This window comes from Phoenix dactylifera, chromosome 2 (assembly GCF_051530095.1).
Source record: "Phoenix dactylifera cultivar Ajwa chromosome 2, Ajwa_hap1_PhDact_Kaust_v1.1, whole genome shotgun sequence".
NCBI classification, from domain to species: Eukaryota; Viridiplantae; Streptophyta; class Magnoliopsida; order Arecales; family Arecaceae; genus Phoenix; species Phoenix dactylifera.
The window spans coordinates 41,988,877-42,012,530 of record NC_143191.1 but is presented as its reverse complement, the minus strand read 5'-3'; the positions used below and the strand labels follow the sequence as shown (position 1 = coordinate 42,012,530).

At 38.4% G+C, this 23,654-nt stretch overlaps 1 protein-coding gene across 5 annotated transcripts; it reads left to right on the top strand.

Annotated features, from left to right (window-relative positions):
- The first annotated feature begins 1,117 nt into the window (after window positions 1-1,117).
- Window positions 1,118-23,280, top strand: LOC103712744 (uncharacterized). 5 transcript variants are annotated; one of them, XR_015975624.2, is made up of 3 exons: window positions 1,119-2,380; window positions 4,672-4,808; window positions 23,262-23,280. XR_015975624.2 is itself a non-coding variant. In XM_026806800.4 (2 exons), the coding sequence occupies exons 1-2, from the start codon at window positions 1,176-1,178 to the stop codon at window positions 3,804-3,806; spliced, it is 1,281 nt and encodes a 426-aa protein (XP_026662601.3). In that variant the 5' UTR covers window positions 1,118-1,175; the 3' UTR covers window positions 3,807-5,602. The 5 variants fall into 5 exon arrangements, 3 of the variants coding, with proteins under 3 accessions (XP_026662601.3, XP_026662602.4, XP_017699679.5); XR_015975623.2 differs by lacking the exon at window positions 23,262-23,280 and adding an exon at window positions 5,833-6,028; XM_026806800.4 differs by lacking the exon at window positions 23,262-23,280 and having other exon boundaries at window positions 1,118-2,380; window positions 3,731-5,602.
- The last annotated feature ends 374 nt before the right edge of the window (window positions 23,281-23,654 follow it).

Sequence of the window (23,654 nt, the reverse complement as noted above, 5' to 3'; positions counted from 1 at the left end):
TTTAACTGCTTGACTCATTCATCTCATTCCCATTATAAATAAACAAAATTCAATTTCTAGTTTTCAGTTATGAATTTCTTAATTTAAAATAAACTAACAAATTTTCAGTCTCGTACTGTAATATTTCCCTTTCAAGTATTGCTATACCATCCCATACATACTATGTGATATTAAATTTTCATTTATGTAATTTGAAATTAGAAACAAAATTCTTGGACACCCTCAACTTTTAGCAAAAAAAACACCATCAATACTTTAAAATTTCAATTAGTCATCAAAATTCATTTTATTATACTAGATAATATTATCATGCAATCATTATATGATAACTAGCAAATCTAATTATTCCTCAAATACCTCTCCCCCTTAAAATACCTCGTTCCATGATGTCAAGAATTGGATCCTAATGAGCATATATAAAATTAAAGTCTTTATATGAAAAGAAAAAGAATAAATATCTTTGGCTCTTTTTCTGTTGCAACGCGTCAAGTGGAGGATATTATAATTTTGACAATTAATTGTAATTTTTAAACTATTGGTAGTAAACTGCTTTACTTTGGAAAGTATTTTTTTTACTTTAAAATCAATATTTCTTTTTAAATTTATTGCATGAGTAATTATTCTTTCAAAGACTTTTTGCATCAATACCTTTTTAAAAATTGAATTTTGTATGAATATCCCTTCAAAATTGATATTTACATGTATACTCTCGTAAAATACTTGTTTTACCATTCTACCCTTTTTTTATTTTGTTTTTTTTGCATATGTACCCATGTTAAAAGATTAACGGTTTCAAATTAAAATGACTAAAATATTCTTAATAGGTAGATATGTAAATAGATCGAAATTCCGATAGCAGGTGGAAGAAGACAGAAACAATAGTATAATTTTAAAATTTTATTTTATTTTTAATTAATATAAATATAATTTTTTTTAACACCGTTAGAATAATATTACAGATATTTGTATAATAATAGAGTTTTATAAAAATATATTAAATATTAATTTTGAAAAAGTATTCATGCAAAATTTGATATTTAGAAAGATATTCATGTAAAAAAAATTTGGATTCGAAATGGTCACGCACTTGCATTCGCACGCGCACCGTGCTTCAGCCTTCAAGAAAAGCCAAAAATCTGAAACAGAATCGCAAATCCCCCTCTCTCCGGCCCTCCATGGCGAAGGTCGCCGAGCTCTTCCTCCTCCCCTTCGAGGAAGTGTTAGAAGCCGAAGGCGACGAAGACGAAGACGTCGACATAGAAGACTACAACCCCGAAACCCTCGACCTCCGCCCCTTCTTTTCCTTCGATCTCCCACTCTCCCCTCCTTCGCCTACCTTCGATTCCCCCGGCCTCATAGTCCCCGCCTTCTCTTCCCCATCCTCCTACCCCTCGCCCCGCAGCCGCGCCGAAATCTTAGACCCCGCCGACTTCCGCGTTCTTGATGGGGCCGAGGACATGGGCTCGGATTACCTTGGCCTGGGCCCGGGGTTAGGGTTCGACGACGACCAAGAAATCCGGGGCGGCGCAGATTTCTTCGTTGACCGCCACGGGAGGTCCGAGCACCCTCACGACGCTCCCTCCCGCGGCGGGGAGGGCCTGCGAATCGTCGGACCCGGATCCGATTCGGACTCGGAGGACGAGCAGATTGCCGCCGGAGGCTCGAATTCCGCTGCCGGCGGCTACCGATCGGACGATCTGCCGTTCCCCCTTTGTTGGGACTGCCTCCGCATCGAGGAGGACCGGAGGGGGGACCTGGATGAGGATTTCGAGTGGGAGGAGGTCGATGGCCGCCTCGACGAGAGGGAGGTTCTTAGCATGATGGTTGGCGACGACGAGGAGTTATCGGGATCCACTCAAAGAGAGGAGGAGTTATTGGACGTCGAGATCGATGAACAAGAGGCGAGGAACCTTAACTGGGAGGTCCTTTTGGCCGTCAACACCATCGGTGGAAACTCGTTGATGGAACTGGAGGATGCCGAGTCTTATCTCGGGGATGAGCGCGACGATGTCGTCGACCCCTCGGAGTATGAGATCTTGTTCGGGCAATTCACCGAACAGAACAGCTCGATCAAGGGTAGCCCTCCGGCGGCCCAATCGGTGGTCGAGAACCTTCCGTCGGTTGTCGTTACCAAAGAAGATGTGGCCAACGATATCACCTTTTGCGCGGTTTGCAAAGATGAGATTTCTCTGGGAGAAACGGCGAAGCGGCTGCCCTGCTCGCATCACTACCATGGGGGCTGCATTGTGCCGTGGCTTGGGATTCGGAACACCTGCCCTGTGTGCCGCTATGAGCTGCCGACCGATGATCCTGAGTACGAGAATCAGAGGGCTCGAAGGGCCACTTGTGCTGGATCGATGGAGTCGTCGTCGAGGGCCAGGTATGGTTTTGAAATGTTCCCTGAATCTTAGGACTTGTATGCAAAACAACTTCTTCCTTTCTTGATGATGATGGTGGTGATGATGATGATCGAGGTAATTTCCTGATGCTGTTGTATTCATGTAATAGGGAAAACATTGAACCTCTATTATTTTCTTCTTAAGATTTTAAGTCGGGTCATTAGAAAATTGGTTGATGAAGATGTTAAATGGTTTGTAGTTTTGTATACAAATCTTTTCTGACTAAATGTAAATCATTATTAGTGCTATCATATTTCCTGTTGCTTTGGGTTGATTGGCTCTTTCTATGTACTTGTTATCCATCCAACCATGACAATTGTTTGTGAGAATATCCCCTGTTAAGGCTGATTTGTATTTCTGAAAAAATTCATTTTTAATCTGTTCTTAATAAGAAGGTGTTAATCTGGTGCTTGTTTATCAGCTTGTGTTGCAACAAAAAAGGTATTTAAATCTGTTGCAACCAGGCTCGCTTAGATCAATCGAGAACTAATGTTATAGCACTTCATTAAGAGCAATGTTACAGTAACTCAGAAAAAATACTCAAAAACAGTCCGCCAGGTGTCTTGCACCAATGACTTTGGTTAATTAAATGGCACGCTTCATGATGTCAATTTAAAGGGGGGCAATGAGTATACATCACAACAGCAGAGTTGACTTTTTGAGTGATATTTTTGAGTTATCTGACTCCATCTTGTACTCTTGACACTAGAAGGCGCAAGACTATTCTCAATCTATATGAATGGAAGAACTATTGGTTGGTGTGAGAAGCCCATAGTTTTTCTTTTTCCTTTTTTCGCTTTCTTTTCCAGGGAAACCCCAGGGGTTGGGGGGTGGGGGAGCGAGGTTGGGGGTTTGGGGACTTGGTCTGGTGTTGTAAACATTATAATTATGATTTAAAACGAGAGAGAGAGAACCTTGAATCCTTTGTATTACTTTATGTCAAGTTAATCTTGAGGTTCCGCATAACATTGTATAAAAACTGCATGCAGCTGAAATGGACAGTCACTCCAATAGCATGTGATGCAGTCATCTATGCAGAGTGCATCGAAAATCCATGAAACCTGCAATATCATGTGTATGTAAATAGAAGGTAGCATTGATGAAGAAAAACTTAAGGCGTGCTATCCACCATGGGGAATAGTAAGAAGATTGCAAAGCAATTCTTTTTCTCAGTTGTAAAACCAATTGCTGCTATAGAGAGAGCTACTATTAAACATATTTTTGGTGGGCACACTATTTGAATATATTTGATTTTATCCATATCAATACTAGACTCCGAGAACAATGAAAGAAAACCATGCTGTTATGAGGACCTGAATGTTTTGTTTTAGGTTGTGGAAATCATCACTGCTCAAATCACTGCCTGTCAATTTTTTTGACTATGGATTGTCATATTTGAAGCATTAAATCAGATTGTCTTTCTTTCAATGCTTCTGGATATTTCAAGCTTCCTGCAAAGGTCGTGCCTGCCTTTTCTTCTCAATTTTACTTTTCAAAACATATTTGTGGCTTACTTGCATTAATTTACTTCTCATTATCTATCCACTTATTTTACACAAATTGCTTGGAAATTGGGTCAGGGGATTGCGATGGAAGAGCCTTCCTCCAGTTTGCTATTCAGTCATACTTAACAATCATTCTATTATGATACCGTGGTTTCCTTGTTATGAAAGGGAGAATTGTTGTTTGAAATATCAAGTTCTCTTTTAAGATGTCTCTTTCTCTGTTGAGCATGATCGCAGTTGATAGGAGATGAACCATCCAGTAGAATTGTGTCTTTTCAAAGGACTGTGAATTCATTGTTGTTGCAGAGCAATCTTCCAATGGATCTCTCACAGAACCCTTTATTTGATTTTAGGGTTGATGTCTTAGATTTCTTTTGTAGATATGGTTTCTTCAGGGTTTTGATCCGGAAGATTTTCAAATAGAAGGGTATGAAGTGCCCTGAAGACAAAGCCTTGGATCCATCTCAACTAGCCAAAATCAAAGAGGAAAAAAAGAAAGGATAAAGATAACTATAGATAAGTAAAGTTGAAAAACCAATAATTTTTGTTATGTTTTAATAAATTTAGATCTATACCACATTTTTTCCATCTTTAAACCATTAAAAGACTTAAAATTTTGATGCGAAGGCCACTGGTGGTCAACTTTTATATGTGGAATGAGATTAAAAGAAAAGGATTTCCCCCCCTTTCCTCTTCTTTATCTGCCTTTATTTTACTTATTTCTTTGTTACTTTTCCTTAGTTATGCCAGAAAAATCAATTTTTCAGGCTTCTCTCTCGCAGAGGTAGGATGGGATTAGCGGACAGGTTCTTTCCTCTTCTTAAAACTGGTGACCCCTCTCTTTAGCAATCAAAGGATTTGTGTTCGAGTCTTGGGTTATGCATCCTTCTATATTTGGGCCCAGGTAATTATAGTGCGGGTGGCTCTCTCTCTCTCTCTCTCTCTCTCTCTCTCTCTCTCTCTAGCAGGTATGTCTCTTGCCTTGCTTCACATGTTGTGTAGCTCTGCATGTCTCAATATTTGTATATATGCACACTTCTAATGCTTATAATGTTTCTTCTCTTGAGAGTACATTAAGTATTGCTGAATCAAAATTTGTTTGGTGAACTTGTGTGTGAATGTGCATGGGGACACTCCCAAATATTGAAATACCGGAAGCATGACCTTTGACTTTTAGCAAATATGCAAGATAATTGGCAGTGAGGCACATCATTTTGACGAGAGGAGTCTTGCTTTATCGGAACAGATTCTTGTATTTACTTCAGGCTTCCTGATATTCAGGAAAATGCATTCTGCACCTGATCTGCTATATAGGCAAGTTTCCACTTAGAGAGGATTCACTCTCAAATGGTATATAATTTTGGTGATCCAGTAACAGTGAATTAATTAATGATCCACCGGAGAAGTCTAATCCTAAGTACAGGAAGATGTCAGTGATGTATTGCTTAAAGTTGAAGTGATTTTAGAGGTTTCAATTACTTTTGATCTCTTTTTATTGTTGTTGTTGAAGCGGACTTGCTTTTAGGTTGATGCATCTACCCTTGCTTTATCTTTCTCAAGAAAAAAAGCTGATGACTTTAACATCTGCTGGAGGCAAACCCTTTCTTTTAAAAGTGTATTAATTTTGGATTCTTCTGCAAGCAGCGGACTGTGTTATCCACCTCTTCTCTGAAATTGGCTTAACAGTCATATTATTTAGGAATCGTTGGAAAGCACTACTTTTCTTTGAGTTGGATCTCAGTTGCTTGTAATTTTTTCCATCTCGCGGTGATATCTACTTGGAAAAAGATTATTACTTTCTATATTATAAAGAGTTTGAATGCTAAACAGGTCGTGGCACCCAACCTTCTAACCTTTTTATGAGTATATTATAAAGAGTTTGAACGTAAGACGAGCTGGACCTCAACCATCTAACATTTTTATGTTAGACAAGTTTGAATGCTCCCCGACGTCGTCGTCCGCTTGTTTAACGAAGGGTCGAGGGACCTGGAGCGGTAGCCAGGAGAGGGAGAAGAATCAGCGGCGGTGGAGATGGGAAGGGAGGTGGCTTGGAGATGCGTGGACGGCTTGATCATGGAGATGTTGGCTTACTGCGACCGCTTCTACTTCTCCAAGCCTGAGCTCGGCCCTGAGCTCGGCGCCCGTTGGATCAAGGCCATCGGCTTCCAGGTCGGCCATCAGCTCTCCGAAACACTTTCTCTCTCTCTCTCCCTCTCTCTGGTCCTCTCCCCTCCGTCTCACTTGCCTCTCCTCTAGATTTTTTTTTTCAAAAAATCGAGCAATTTCTATAAAAATCGACTTCTTTTCTTCCAATCATGTGGGAAGTTAAAACTTGCGAAGATAAATCTCACTTCTTTTAATAATTTCTTCTGCGTATTTGTAATCTTCTTGAGTTTTAGAGTGTAGCCTTTAAAGCTGTGGCGCTTTTCATTTTTGTTGCTGGAAATTGGACCCGGGGGCGACCGTCGGCTGAGGGGGGAGGAGCTCCTGCTGTTGGAACGGTGGGTGGCGGTACATCGGCTGGTGGCGTCCTCCGGAGGACCTGCAAGAAGCCGGTGGCCGGAGTTCCCGGCGCCGGCCCTCCGACGCTTAAGTCAGAAGGGGAGCAGTAAGTGGGAGAAAAAGAGGAGAATGTTTCTTTCTTTTGATTTTCTGTTGTTGTCGTCCCCCTTCCCCTCTCCAAGGGTTCCCTAGAGGGATATTATATTACCTGGGAGGTGACAGGGCAGATTGTCCTCTTTGTGATAATTGAGCACGATCATGTTCATTAATGGCGTCGTGGGGGATGAGACCGGATCAGACCGGAGTCAGCGAATTGTCGTGGTTGATCGGACCTGGTGGAGTGGTTCAACCGCCTGCTGTGGAGGGCCTGGGGTCCGTAGATAACAAGCGCATTAATTGTTGAGTGAACCGGTGATCAGGGAAAGCCATACGCTTTGATGGTCGAGTGACCCGGAGATCATCTTGAGCCGCGTTCATTAATGGTTGAGTGCACTGGAGGCCTGTAGAGGCCACGCGCATTAATGATCGGGTGTGCCGGAGGCCTGCGAAGGCCATGTGCCTTAATGGCTTGACGACGGTAGCAGAGTACGGTGGAGTTGGATATCTAGGGTCAGGTTCCCTCAAGGAATCAGGCCGGGGTCGAATATTTGGACAAGGCATTTCGGGGCTCGGCACCTGGCCGGGTGCGGAGCCGAGCCAGTTGCCCAGTTGGGCGCCTTCAACTCGAGCGTCGCGAGGTTGGCGCATTTTGGTCGGCGCTCTCTGGTCGGGCGCCTTCTGGTCGGCGCTCCCTGGTCGGGCGCCTTCATTTCGGGACGACTTGGGTTTTCCCCCAACAATTTTGTTTCTTGGTAATTTATAAAGAATTGGGTTCTTTTTGTGAAAATTAATATCAGAGCGGAGATGAATTGCACTTATTTATGATATATCTCTTGCGGGTATATCTACTCTTCATTACGTTTTAGTGCAAAATTTTAGTCGTGGCATCATGTTAGAATTGTAGAACAGTGGGCTACTTGGAGCAGAAGTGCCGGCCCAAGATTTAGAACAAACACCAAACAAAAAAAGGAAAAAAAAATACTAAAAAAAATAATTAGGAAAGAGAAAAACATTTAATTAAAAAATTGAGCCATAAAAAGCTCACTCTCTTCTTCTTTCTCTTTTTCATACTACTAAAGGAGATAACAATGTTCCCCCTTAAATAGTGAAAGTGGATCATAGGTTCTTCAGTATTTAGCATGCTGAATTTATTTTTTTTTTAAACCATAGCTGAAACTGATCGGATTGCCTATGTACCCCTTCACAAAGGGGATCAATCCATACGTAGTTCTTTTTAAGTTTCAAAAACACAACGGAAAAATGAATTAAACAATTTAATTCATACATGCTTACAAGATCAAATCTAGAAATCAGCGCCTTAATAACACATAGGATTATGCCGGAATCGTTTAAACAATTATGCTAAAACTTTTATGCATGATTAACTATCAGATCTGAAACTTAAGAACTCTATTCCAATTAATCTCCGAATATCCATCGAATGGATTCTGGAGATATCTCTGTGAGGAGCCCAAAAAGAGGGTAAAACATCGAGGAATCAGACCTAAACCTTGACATCATAATAAATAATTAATGCTAGATTAATACCTTTTATGATGGATGAAAGTTGTGGATCCGATCATTGACTTCGTAGCCACGCACACGAATGGCCTCTACGAGAAGTACACGCGAAGCCTTGAAGGATCTTCTTCCGCAACAGTGCTAGCAACTGCAGAACACTTGAAGGCTGAAATCTGCTCACCGGGATTCAATCAACTCTTGATCAATCGTCTTGAAGCAGATGGAGATGAGGTTTGTAGAAAAAGTAGAGGACTCAAATCTAATCTTGAATCTTTGAGATATTCACCCTGAAAACCCTAGCTAAAATAGAGAAGAAGAGGAGGAGAAGGCGTGTGAGGAAGAAGGCTGCAAAGGAATTGTGTTGCCGGCGCCCATCTTTGACCCCCTTTAATGGCATTCGAATTTCATTCAAAATTCGAAAATTAGCTCCTGAAATCCTCCTTTAGTTGGCGCATCAATGGAATAGGAACAATCCAAATCAGATCTCAACCAAATCTGATTTAAATTCAAACTTTAAACACATGCGCAAGGGGGGAGGAATTAGAAATCCATGCGGCAGAATTTCTCCTCTTCTTGTCGCACATATTTCATTTGAAATTTGAATTTAAATGATTCAGAGGTTCACACGCCACCTTGGAAAGTTATTTGATGTATAAAATCATTTAATATATTGCTTAATGTTTGAATTCAAATTCAAACATCAAACAATATCGCTATGTGTCATGCTAGGGTTTAATGCGCCATGCACAATTTTGAATTTATTCAAAATTCATGAAATCCAATTTCATGTCACCACTAATTGCCACATCATCAGAGCCTAATCCTCTTGGGTTGCACCTAATCGAATTAGGTCAAATGTGAATTAAAACAAAGCAATTTGGTTGAACCCGATCTAATCAGGTCAAACCCTGATTGAGCTCAAATTGAATCCAATTCAATTTTGGCTCATCCAAACTCAATCAAATTGAATTAATTACTTTGTGTTGGACCTAATCCAATTAGGTCAATCCCCAATTAAGCACAAATTAATTTAAAATTAATTTGATCAATTTAAGTCCTTTTTGTTCTGACCTAATCCAATCAAGTCAAAATCCTGATTGAGCCCAAAGTTGAATCCAATTCAATTTGGCTCATCCTTAGCTCAATTACTCAATCAAATTGAGTTTATTAGTAATTTAATTACTAATTAATCCTTCAATAATTACTTTAATTATTTTATAAGTTAATTTGCCAATCAAATTGACCAAATTACCCCCGAATGATTCTTAATCATTCATCAGCCTTCTTGATCAATATGGAAACTTCTATGCGTGTGACCTCATAGGTTCGAACCTAAGCCGGTAGTATAGGACGACTTTCTACACTAATCGATGTAAGCATCTAGCAATGGTATCCGACGTCCGGATAGGCCGAATATATGCGAAGCAAATATTCTGAAATCCTGTACTATAATTACTGTATAATTCATCCCTTTGACTCCTAATGCCAGGATGACTTAGAGCTCACTGTCAACCCTATAATTAGTACATCCATTATGTGATTAACTTTAGATATTCCGTGACTTCTTACTAGGATTACCTTGGCCAAGGTTTTGCTAAATTAATCACAATACATTATCTCCTGTTTCCAGGAGGGATCAATTCCATCTTGACTTATAACTGACTACGCAAGTACTTGACTGCACCCAGTGACCTTCCATCACTGAATTAGAAATTCAGGTAGTCCGGTACCAAAGTACAGTGAGTTGCTTGCTAATCACTATAGTGATCTCATGTCTGAGGGATACTTATACCCATATCCACTCGGAACATCTCTCGACAGTAGAGTATTCCGAAATTGGTCACGTTCAGTGAAATGTCCTCCTACACTTCATCTGTGTGGCATACTAGTATCTCCACACTCCTTGATTAAGAGGACAACCAATGTATATGTCTCACAATGACATAATCTCGATAATGTTGTTGTCTTTGTAACAACATATCATTTGGTCGCGAACTGGTTTAAGGACTCGAAGATAAATCCTCCTTTATCATTAATAAGTCCTAAGGACTTCATCATATAAGAGTTCATTTGAAGATGTAAAATGATGAATAATGCTAAAAAACACTTTATTGATTTGTCAATTTATTTACAAAATTCAATCATCAACATGCTGACGATTGACATTTAGGATACAATTCCCAACAACTCCCACTTAGCCTAAAGCCAACCAGCACAGTATCTAATACCCATCTTCGACTTGTGTTCGTTGAACTCTTTAATGTCGAGAATTTTAGTAAATGGGTCAGCCAGATTTTCTTTTATATCGATCTTCTAAAGATCAATATCACCTCATTCGACGATTTTTCGAACCCGGTGGTAGCGACGTAGAATATGATTGGTCCGCTGATGTGCTTTGGGTTTTCTTGCTTGAGCTATGGCTCCTGTATTGTCACAAAATATAGGCACCAGACCATCAATGGAGGGTGTCACTCCAAGCTCGGTGATGAACTTCCGCAACCATACAGCTTCCTTGGCGGCATCAGATGCTGCGATGTATTCTGCTTCACATGTCGAATCTGCCACTGTATGATGCTTGGAACTCTTCCAGTAGATGGCCCCACCCTTAAGAGTAAAGATATATCCCAACACGCTCTTGCTTCATCTTGATCTAACTGAAAACTTGAATCGGTATATCCCTCAAGTTTTAAGTCAGAATCACCGTAGACAAGCCACTGGTCTTTAGTATTTCTCAAATACTTAACGATGGTTTTTACAACCTTCCAGTGGTTGCTACCTGGATCAGACTGGTATTTGCTCACTATTCCTAGTGAGTGTGCCACGTCTGATCTAGTACATATCATGGCATACATTATAGATCCTACTGCCGAAGCATATACTCTCTCTTTCTTGAGGGTTGTCGGACAATTCCTCTTAGAGAGGTTAATTTCATTGCCCATCGGAAGATAGCCTTTCTTGGAATTAATCATGCTGAACCTCTTCAGCACAGTATCAATGTACGTATATTGGGATAATCCGAGCAATCTTATAGATCTATCTCTATAGATCTTCATCCCTAGGATGTAAGATGCTTCTCCCAAATCTTTCATGACAAATTGAGATGATAGCCATACCTTTATTCCTTGTAATGCAGAAATGACATTCCTGATTAAAAGAATATCATCCACATACAAAATAAGGAATATAATAATTGAATCATTTGCCTATTTATAAATGCAAGGTTCCTCTTCATTCTTAATGAAGCCATACATTTTGATTACCTTATCATAGCGTATGTTCCAACTCCGAGAAGCTTGCTCTAATCCATAATAGACCTTTGAAGCTTGCACACCTTGGACTCATCTGTAGATGTAAAACCTTCAGGTTGTATCATATACACATCCTCTTCTAAATCTCCATTTAGAAATGCGGTCTTTACATCCATTTGCCAGATTTCATAGTCTAAATGTGCTGCTATTGCAAGTATAATCCGAATGGACTTGAGCATTGCCACGAAAAAAAAACGTCTCGTCATAGTTAATACCATAACGTTGGCGATATCCCTTGGCAACCAGACGAGCTTTATAGGTCTCCATCTTTCCGTCTGCGCCCCGTTTTCTTTTGAAAATCCACTTACACCCAGTGGGTTTAATCCCTTCAGGTGGGTCAACTAATGTCCATACATCATTGACCTTCATGGATTCCATTTCGGATTACATGGCTCCAAGCTATTTATCAGAGTCATACCTCTGCATTGCATCATATATGTGATCAGATCCTCATCATTTTCATCAAGTTCGATAGGATCCCCATTCCAGACCAAGTAACCGTAGTATCTGTCCGGCTGACGTGGTACTCTATCCGATCGCCTTAATGGTGCATCTAATATGGATTCTGGATCTGATCTAATCAAATCCGACTCAACTGGTTTAGTAGATGGTGTCGGGTCTTCTACATGTTGAACTTCTCTAAGCTCAACATTAGAGCTATTACTTCCTTCTCTAAGAATACAGCTCTATTGCTTACGAACAACTTTTGTTCTTCAGCAAGGTAGAAGTAATATCCTTTAGTTTCTTTAGGGTAACCAACAAAGAAACATTTATCAGACTTGGGTTCAAGTTTGTCTATCTTCAAACGTTTCATGTACGTCGGACACCCCCAAACCCTAAGGTGAGAGAGTACCGGTTTTCGTCCCGTCCACATCTCATGTGGTGTTTTATTCACAGATTTACTTGGAACCTTATTAAGTATATAACAGACTGACTTAAGTGCATATCTCCAAAAGGATATGAGCAGATTAGCAAACCCCATCATGGATCGAACCATGTCTAACAGAGTTCGATTTCTCCTTTCTGACACACCATTATATTGCGGTGTAATAGGAGGAGTCCATTAGGAGAGAATTCCATTTTCTCCTAGATATGTCAAAAACTCACTAAAGAGGTATTCATCTCCTCGATCTGATACTCTTTCCAGTTTGTTTTTTTACTTCATTACGATATAATTTGAACATTTCAAATGATTCAGATTTATGTCTCATTAAATAGACATAACCATACCTAGAAAAGTCGTCTATAAATGTAATAAATTATGAATACCCACCTCTAGCATTTGTACTAATTGGCCCACATACATTAGAATGTACAAGGATCAATAAATCACTGGCTCGTTTACCTTTTCCGATAAAAGGTGATTTGGTCATTTTACCAAGAAGGCATGATTCTTAGGTTGTCAATGATTCACAATCATTAACATCGAGGATTTCCTCTTTACTTAACATGTTCATCCTGTTCTTGTTAATATAACCTAGCCTATGATGCCAAAGGTAGATATCCGTGACATTATCTATTCTAGGGCGCTTATTGGATTTATACATTACATTAACAGGCTGTGACAAAATATAAATGTTATTGCTCAGAATTCCATTCATTACAATAACATCATTCCAAATGACATTGCAATAATCCTTTTTTATTGATATTCCATAACCATTTTTGGCCAAAAGGCCTACAGAAATGATATTCAATAAAAAACTTGGACAATAGTGACAATCACTGAGGATATTTACATGAGAGCTGAATTCAAGTTTAAGAATTTCTAAAGCTAGAATTGGAACTAGTCTTCCATCTCCAACATTCATGAACCTTTCTCCTTCTTCAAATCTCTCACTGACTTGTAGCCCCTGCAACGAATTGCAAATATTAAAAGGACTACCGATATCCAATACCCAGGTCGAATTATCACAAATAGAAAAATTGCAAGGTGTTATCATATAAGTATCTTGATTGGCAACTGATTGCCCATTTTTCTTAGGCCGGTTCGGATCGAGGGATGCAATGTAAAGAGGACAGTTCCTCTTCCAATGTCCTTGCTTCTTGCAGAAGAAGCACTCCGTCTTACTCTGATCAGCCTTTTTATTTTTTTTCTGACTAGGCTGAGCGTAGTGCACCTGTTTCTTTTTTATTTTATTTTATTTTATTTTTTTCCTTTCTTAAAGGGACGACCCTTGGATGAACCTCTCACTAAGTTCACCGTCTTCTTAAAAAGTTGGTGATCATTCTCAAACATCTGTAGTAACCCCAATAATTGGTAATAATTCACTACAGGTTTCGTCATACGAAAATGAGTGAGAAAAGGATGGTATGATCCAGGCAATGAGTTTAGTATGGCATCCTTTCCCAATTGATCATGAAGGGAAAAGCCAAGAGAGCCTAGACGCTCGATCCACTCAGTCATGTACAGTACATGATCAATTACCGAGGTTCCATCTTTCATTTGGGCGCTGAAGATGGCACAACTAGTTTTGTGCCTCTCAACGTCGTCAGGAACGCCGAATGATTCATTCAACACTTGAATGATATCTTTCGGCTGCGTATTCTCAAAACGCCTACTAAACTCATTACTCATTGCTGCCAACATGATGCATCGAACAGTGATTTAGTCACCGAGCCACTTCTGATAAGTGTCTCTGGCCGATCTTGATGCATTAGCAGCGGGCTGTTCAGGTGCTGGATCCGTTATCACATAAAGGATCCTCTCATGCTCTAGCACGATTTTCAGTTTTCTATGCCAATTATTGAAATTTGGACCAGTCAACTTGTCATTGTCCAACAATGAGTGAAGTGACAAATTAGTGGCCATTTCTGCATAAAAAGAAAATTTGGCTATTAGTATATGAATTGACTAAACTCAATAGACTTGGACTTTAGTCTAAAGGTACTCCCACTATTTTATACAAATTAGTAGCCTCTACCTCCAATTCGAAAAATTACTCTTAATTCTTTAGTGGGCACTAAAACCCAATAGATCGTATATAGGCCCGAGTGTGGTTCGGCCAACCCATATGCACCTATTGGTAGGTTCTTAACCAATTGTTTCACCAAGCAACTTCTAGTGATGATTTTGTCCTAGGTTTTTCGGCAGGCGTGTGGCGCCTCCACCGAATACCCTAGTTAGGTCCAACCATTAAATGATAGGGTTCAGTCTAATCAACTAATAGACAACCAAGCCCGAGTATGGCTCGACTCACCTGACCATCTATTGAAGATACACTTAACTCATTATATATTGAATGACAATTTTCATGCTTGATAAGTACCAGGTGTGTAGCGCCTCCAATAATTATCAAAACATTGGACCCATTATCACCCAACTTAATGGGAGGCTATGACTTAGTTATCCCCATAACCATTTCATTTTAAAGACCTAATAATTTTTAGAGAATTTCATAATAGAGATAGATGAGAAGATCCGGTTAGTCTAATTTCTCCCACTGACTTTACCAAATCAGATCAGACTCAAACCGGTTAAGGAGGCACCTAAATCAGTCAAACTGATTTTTCTTATAGGCATGGGCTAATTCGAATCATTAAGTGATGCAATCAAAATGTGATTGACCATGTCGGCCAGGTAAGTGAGATCGGTGGAAGGGATATGACATTAACTCGACAAAGACGAATCAGTGCGAGTAGCTCCCAATTAAAAAGAACCGGTCAAGCTGCTAAACTTACCTTAGACACCGACTGGTTAATCAATTTCGATTTGATTACTCAAATGACTCGGGCTCTACCTCTGAGCTTAAATCAAGTTCCATCTTGGTCTAATCAAAGATATAGAATTGATCAATCTACAACTATTGTATTTGACTTAGAGTTTCCTTGACCTAATCTAGTTACTACTTAATTAGATTTGATCAATTAATTCTATTGATCCATGTATGATTCTAACCTTAGGTCTAACCCAATCCTAGGAACTTGATTCAAGCTAACCCATATGCCCAAAGAATTATGCAATTTTAATTAATTGAGTTACAAGTCTATTTCATAACACTTAATTCTCAATTAAGTTTAGACTTATGAAAGTTTTGATCATTGCATATTTCTTTTTAATTACATATTAATTACAATCTTTCAGTTCTTAAAACACATTTTCATATCTGAGTTTTTCTAATTAATCACATGTAATCAGATTTAATTCATGTTTAAATCATTATGATTTATGTTCATGCATCACATATACATAACAACATAAATTAATACAAACAACATACATCTTTTATATTTGTTTTTTCACTTTTATTTTCAGATCTGATTTGTTCATTAAAATTAGAGATTATATGAATCATAAATTTTATTTAGATCTAATTTAAACAATATTATGATTTCAAATTTATTCATGTTACTAATTCTAACACAAACATGCATCATATGCATTTAAAATTTCAGATCTACTTAATCATGCATAATCATCAATTAAATCAATCATAAAAATTACTTTAGATCTAATCTAAACATGTTAATAATTTCAGATTTAATTACAAGAATTAAAATATAAAAGTTTAAACACGAACTTGGCTCTCATACCATTGAAAGTGGATCCTAGGTTCTTCGGTGTTTAGCATGCTGAATTTTTTTTTAAAACCATGGCTAAACCTGATCGGGTTGCCTACGTACCCCTTCACAAGGAAGATCAAGCCACACATAATTCTTTTTAAGTTTCAAAAACGCAACGGAAAAATGAATCAAACAATTTAATTCAAGCATGCTTACAAGATCAAATCTAGAAATCAGCGCCTTAAGAATACATAGGATTATGCCGGAATCGTTTAAACAATTATGCTAAAACTTTTATTCATGATTAACTATCAGATCTAAAACTTGAGAACTCTATTCTAATTAATCTCCGAATATCCATCGAATGGATTCTAGAGATATCTCCGTGAGGAGCCCCAAAAGAGGGTAAAACCTCGGAGAATCGGACCTAGACCTTGACACCATAATAAATGATTAATACTAGATTAATACCTTTTATGATGGGTGAAAGTTGTGGATCTAATCTTTGACTTCACAGCCACGCGCACGAATAGCCTCTACGAGAAGTACATGCGAAGCCCTGAAGGATCTTCTTCTGCAACAGTGCTAGCAGCTGCAGAACACTTGAAGACTGAAATCTGCTCACTGGGATTCAATCAACTCTTGATCAATCATCTTGAAGCAGATGGAGATGAAGTTTGTAGGAAAGGTAGAGGACTCAGATCTGATCTTGAATCTTGTATATATTCACCCTGAAAATCCTAGCTAAAATGGAGAAGAAGAGGAGGAGGAGGCGTGTGAGGAAGAAGGCTGCAAAGGAATGGTGTTGCCGGCGCCCATCTTTGACCCCCTTTAATAGCATTCGAATTTCATTCAAAATTCGAAAATTAGCTTATGAAATCCTCCTTTAGTTGGTGCATGCAATGGAATAGGAACAACCCAAATCAGATCTCAACCAAATCTGATTTAAATTCAAACTTTAAACACATGCGCAAGGGGGGAGGAATTAGAAATCCATGCGGCAGAATTTCTCCTCTTCTTGTCGCACATATTTCATTTGAAATTTGAGTTTAAATTATTCAGAGGTTCACACGCCACCTTGGAAAGTTATTTGATGTATGAAATCATTTAATATATTGCTTAATGTTTGAATTCAAATTCAAACATCAAACAATGTCGCTATGTGTCATGCTAGGGTTTCATGCGCTATGCACAATTTTGAATTTATTCAAAATTCATGAAATCCAATTTCATGTCGCCACTAATTGCCACATCATCTGAGCCTAATATCCTTGGGTTGCACCTAATCGAATTAGGTCAAACATGAATTAAAATAAAGCAATTTGGTTGAACCCGATCTAATCAGGTCAAACCCTGATTGAGCTCAAATTGAATCCAATTCAATTTTGGCTCATCCAAAGTCAATCAAATTGAATTAATTACTTTGTGTTGTACCTAATCCAATTAGATCAATCCCCAATTAAGAACAAATTAATTCAAAATTAATTTGATTAGCTTAAGTTCTTTTTGTTCTGATCTAATCCAATCAGGTTAAAATCCTGATTGAGCCCATAGTTGAATCCAATTCAATTTGGCTCATCCTTAACTCAATTACTCAATCAAATTGAGTTTATTAGTAATTTAATTACTAATTAATCCTTCAATAATTACTTTAATTATTTTATAAGTTAATTTGTCAATCAAATTGTCCAAATTACCCCCGAATGATTCTTAATCATTCATCAGCCTTCTTGATCAATCAGGAAACTTCTATGCGTGTGACCTCATAGGTTCGAACCTAAGCCGGTAGTATAGGACGACTTTCTACACTAATCGATGTAACCATCTAGGAATGATATCCGACGTCCGGATAGGCCGATTATATGCGAAGCAAATATTCTGAAATCCTGTACTATGATTACTGTATAATTCATCCCTTTGACTGCTAATGCCAGGATGACTTAGAGCTCACTGTCAGCCCTATAATTAGTACATCCATTATGTGATTAACTTTAGATATCCCGTAACTCCTTACTGAAAAATTAATCACAAGACATTATCTCCGATTTTCAGGAGGGGTCAATTCCATCTTGACTTACAACTGACTACGCAAGTACTTGACTACACCCAATGACCTTCCGTCACTGAATTAGAAATTCAGGTAGTCTGGTACCAAAGTACAGTGAGTTGCTTGCTAATTACTGTGGTGATCTCAGGTCTGAGGGATACTTATACCCATATCCACTCGGAACATCTCTCGACAGTAGAGTGTTCCGGAATTGGTCACGTTCAGTGAAATGTACTCCTACACTTCACCTGTGTTGCATACCAGTGTCTCCACACTCCTTGATTAAGAGGACAACCAACGTATATGTCACACAATGACATAATCTCGATAATGCTGTTGTCCTTGTAACAACATATCATTTAGTAGCGAACTGGTTTAAGGACTCGAAGATAAATCTTCTTTTATCATTAATAAGTTCTAAGGACTTCATCATATAAGAGTTCATTTGAAGATGTAAAATGATGAATAATGCCAAAAAATACTTTATTGATTTATCAATTCATTTACAAAATTCAATCATCAACTTGCTGACGATTGACATTTAGGATACAATTTCCAACAAGAGCATCAATGGGTGGGATGTTTGATTCTTACTCAAATTCAAAAACCAACACCAACTAAAAAATATTATTAGATGACTATTTTAGAAGGAATAACTAAGTAGAATAAAACTAGAAATAGAATTCTAGAGTTATTAAAACTAATGACCAACGATTAGGATTTAGCAATGAATCTCAACACTCTCACTCATTGCAAAGTCTAGTCCAATAATATTGAACTTGTCCATGTTGTGAAATGCTACAACAACCTTTGTCATTATTATCGCATTAACAATATGTGACAACTTGTCAAACCAATAATTGAATGGTAGAACTCCTTCAAGGGCTCGAATACTAACTCCTTTGTTAGCTCGTTCTTTTTGATGCATATATCAAAATCGACGATGTTCTGCAATACTTTTCCTTAGCATTGACTCTATAGTCACAATGTCAAGATTTGGGCGTCAAACTTCTCCAAATGAGTATCAAGTTGCTAGTTATAATCGTTGCTTACCAAAACATTGGTCATTACCTGCACACCTGTAAAATCAATAGTAAAGCTTTGGCTATATTCACATACGTCCACTTGAGTAGCTTTGAGTATCTGCATGCAATTGGCTTTTACATATAAAATCAAATTCTTGTGCATAGAGTCTTCTAATACCTCGAACTTTGAAGTAGCTTCAAAATCAATTAGTATACTAAAACCCTTATCGAGTACTAAGGCTTGACATGAATCATCTCCACCAAACATATCTTCTTTCTACTTGATCTCTGAAACTACTTCAAAATTAGTCAGCTTTTCAACCTCATTGTTGACTAAATCTTCATAAGAAATATTCAATTTTGGATAGCCGGACACAAAACTCTTCTACATTATTTGATTCCTTAGTAAGGATCTCTATAGACGGATTAATTGTTGCATCCTTTGACTCTTCCCGAGCAACTTCAATCATGATCTTTTTTGAACTTAATATAGCATCCAAGTGATCAAGCTCCTCCTCTTCCAGATTTTCTTCTGGATCTGATTGACCCTCAGGCTAATCATTTTGCTATGCTTTGAGTCTTCAAAACCTGAACCAGTATTTAATTGATCAAGTTCCCCCTATTCAAATTTTTATCTTTAAACATGTTCTGATCTTCTTTCGAATTTTTAGGGAAGCATGGAATATAAAATTCGCTCTTCAAGCAACTTTTAGATGTCTCACCTTGTTAGAACTTGAGTGGACAACCACAAAAATATCCCACGCTTTCTTTGGCTCTTGTATATCTTGGATATAGAGATAATTTTCTTTATCAACTAAAATTTGGATAATCAACATTATCTTCTTAGATTTTAGATTCCACTTGCTTCTCATAATCTCACCATTGAGAGTATCTGCTGTTGGCATCATCTTTGACTCATCCAAAATATCCCATAAATCTTTTATTATCAAATAAGACTTGACAATAGCCTTTCAAATTAGATAACAGGTGTTGTTCAACGTATAGAGAGAAGTGGTAGTAGCAAAAGTCATATTGATGTTGGTGAGGTCAGGTATATTGAATCGATTAAGAAAGACGATGGTAGCATCAACCATGGTGTTGCCCAATAGACAACCCGGGGGGGGGATGAATTGGGTTATGAATAATAACTTTAGTTTCTTTTCTGAATATCAAATAAGATTATGAAAGCTTTCTTGATTTTAATCTAAGAAATAAATCTTAACTATAAAGAAAGCAATGGAAATGTGATACTCAAGGAACCACAACACAAACATAATAAGTTTTATAGTAGTTCGGAGCCAACACTGCTCCTACGTTCACTCCCTAAATCCTTTTGGGAATTCCACTTTAATCTTCCTGATTACAGTCAGTTGTTTTACAAGCTCACAACTTAACTTGTTGTTTTCACGAGATCACAACGAACTCGGTCGGTTTTCACAGGATCACCGACTACAACCAAACTAATTGTTTTATCCGGGATTGCAATCTAACCCAGTTAGTTTTTCTTGGTTCACCATCCACAACCTATCTTGCTGGTTTTACACTGGTTCACCAACCAACCTTGTTCTCCTTAATTTAATCCCCTGATTGAATCAAGGATACTAATAAAACATAAAAAATTATATAGTTACAGCACAATAAAAATAATATTAAAGAGAAAAAGCTTTCAAACAGATTTTATATTGAAGTAGGATATCGCTTCTTCTCTTCTAGATCCTCTCTTGAATATGCTGGTGGTTGAGGATCAGTTAACCGAGCCTTGAATGAGGGGAGTACTCCTGAATTTGATGTTGGGGCAATTACTCCTCTTTTTGCTTTGAGAAAGGCTCCAATCCTTTTTTGTGGATATAAACTTGAATGCTCTTCAATAGATACTTTGTTCTTATCTTCTTTCTCCTTTTAAACACTTTTCAGAGGCCTTCTTTTTGAAAACTAACTGTTACAAAAGGTGAAAGAGTCGTTCTGACTCAACTGTGCAACCTGACAATATGACCGTTGAGATTGGAGTCGACTCGCGCGACTTGAAGATGGCTCGACTGTAGCTGGAGTCGACTCTCACTTCGGGTGACGACTCTCCCACTTTATCTTTTAAAAGTACCTACTTGGCTATCCTCCAAGAGTCGGCTCGTGACATTCCGGAGACGACTCACGTCTTTCAGGTGTCGGCTCGATCTCAGAGTGCCAGAAACTAATCGTTTTGCCTTTTCTTGTTGGAGTCAACTCGCGTCATCTAGTGTCGGCTCGCCAAAAGTTGGAGGTGGCTCGCGATCTTTAAGTGTCGACTCGATCTTAGTGTGCCAGAAACTAGTCTTTCTGCCTTTTCTCATCAGAGTCGTGTCATCTGGAGTCGGCTCGCCAAAAGTTGGCGGCAGCTCGCGATCTTTATGTGTCGACTCGATATCAGTTACGTAGAAAAACAGATCTTCTGTCTTTTTATAGGAGTCGACCCGGTATCAGTTAGGTTGAAAAATAGATCTTCTATTTTTTTGTTGGAGTTGACTCGGTAACGGTCGGAGTCAACTCGGTATCAGTTAGGTTGAAAAATAGATCTTCTATCTTTTCTCTAGGGTCGATTCAATCTCAGGTGGAGTCGACTCGCACTCTGAACTCGAAAATTCTGCTTTCAGTCAATCTATCCGGAGTCAACTCGCCCAGCCTGGGTGTCGACTCGAGGTCGTGCCAGATACAATCTTTTGTGCCAGAGTCGACTCACGAAACCTTGGAGTCGACTCGAGTTCAGGACAAGATAAAAATGGTTCCAAACATTATAATAATTGATCTTTCTAATCCTGAACCACTTTCTAAGTCATTCTAATGTATATTGCAGTATATTCCTTGAAACACTCACTTGAATTCATTAGTATAATATGAAATATATTCTAGTGTTTTGGGCTCATCAAAATCAAATAAGGGAGCAACAATCACTCAACACATGGTGATTTACATCTCGAATCACTAAAACAAGAGTTCACACAGTTGTACCACTGCACAGTGAATTACTAGAAGCTCTTCAACCACACTAAGCTACGAACACACGAACCACCAACAATCAAGTTGCCACTCTGAAAAACTGCACTCCGAATAAATTTTATCGAAGTTGCAAATTGCTCAACTACTCTCCAACCTCGCTCTGATACCATGTAGAACGGTATGCTACGTGGAGTAGATCGACCGTGCCAGCTCAAGATCTAGAACAAACACCAAACAAAAAATAGAAAAAAGATACTGGAAGAAAACTAATTTGGAGAGAGAAAAAATATTTAATTAAAATATTGAGCCACACAAAAAGGCTTTCTCACGCTCCTTACTAAGAATGATAACTCTCACTCTCTCCTTCTATCTCTTTTCTCACTCTTCAGAATATCACCTTGCTTTCTAGCTGCTTCCTTAACTAAACTTTTCTGGGAGCTCAATTTTCGTAGTATTATACCCAAATCCACTCCCACATTTTCTCACAATCAAGATAATGTAGGTTCTCGAACATTGAATGACCATGCATCTGTGCATGCCCTTTGGCTTGGTCATGTTTTAAATTTCTTCATTTTAAATATACACTTGGCTTCATATCATATGTCTGCTATTCCTGGAGAGAGGATGCATCCTGTAGTTGATATTTAGGCTCACATCCTGTCATGTTCTCTTGTTTATGGTCAGATACACAATGGATTGCCCAAGGTTCAATGATCATTTGGAGGCTATCAAGTTTATCTGCAAGGATTTCTTGTTGGAGCTATTCAAGAAGCAAATCGATAACTTGAAAACTAATCACAGAGTAATTTCAACAAGCAGATTGATAACCTCAGATACATACATATATATTTAGATTTGTGCATGGTTATGTGACAGCTCGCTCGACTGTATCACAATCTGGGTCTTTCCACGAAGAAGTGCTGAACGCGCATCAACACTGACTAGTGTCGGCCTCTCTCTCGAGAGCTAGGTAGATGTCAGGCTCCAAATGGACAGACTGGCATTTTTGTAATTTTGATGGATCAGCTGATCTGCTTTGTTAAAATCACCACTTGTTTCAAAAACTTAAGCTGATAGGATGAAGTAGATTTATTTGTTTATTTTATATTTTTTTTACACTTCTTCTCACATGTGGACCAGATAGGGTTTAAACTCAGGATCTCTGCTCTGATATCCTGTTAAAATCACCGTTTGTCCCAAAAGCTTAAGTTGATAGAATGATGTACATTTATTTATATTTTTGATATTTTCTTACATGTTTTATGGGTTTTTGTGTACCACATCATATCATCAGTTTTCGAATTTTAAGAATGTCGATATCGCAGATACACTGTTCAAATGCAACGTGCTAAGGAATTGCTGGTTTCTTAACTGATCAGCAGGTTCATTTGTGGTACACGTAAAAGCTTGATTGGTGCTTTGTTTGGAGCAGATATAAAGCAAGGGCGGTTCCGGAGGAAATACATGTTAAAGTTTCTTTCCTTTTAATTCTTTAGCTGTGAGTCGGCAATATTTTGTTTTGTCTTGGTTTGAAAATCGTAACATTAGCATCACAGTACATTTTAAAATGAGATGCATATTTTCGACCATATCGATGCGAATGCTGAACTGACAGCTTTTCCTAAAATTTGGTTTGTTGGCTAACCTCCAACAAGAGCACTGGAGCGACTATGAATAATGCTAGGTAGCAAAGAAAAACGAACAAGACACTTTTCCCTCTCTAAAATAGGTGATGTGGTGGCTACCCAGATATATACAGTCCTCTATGGTGCAAA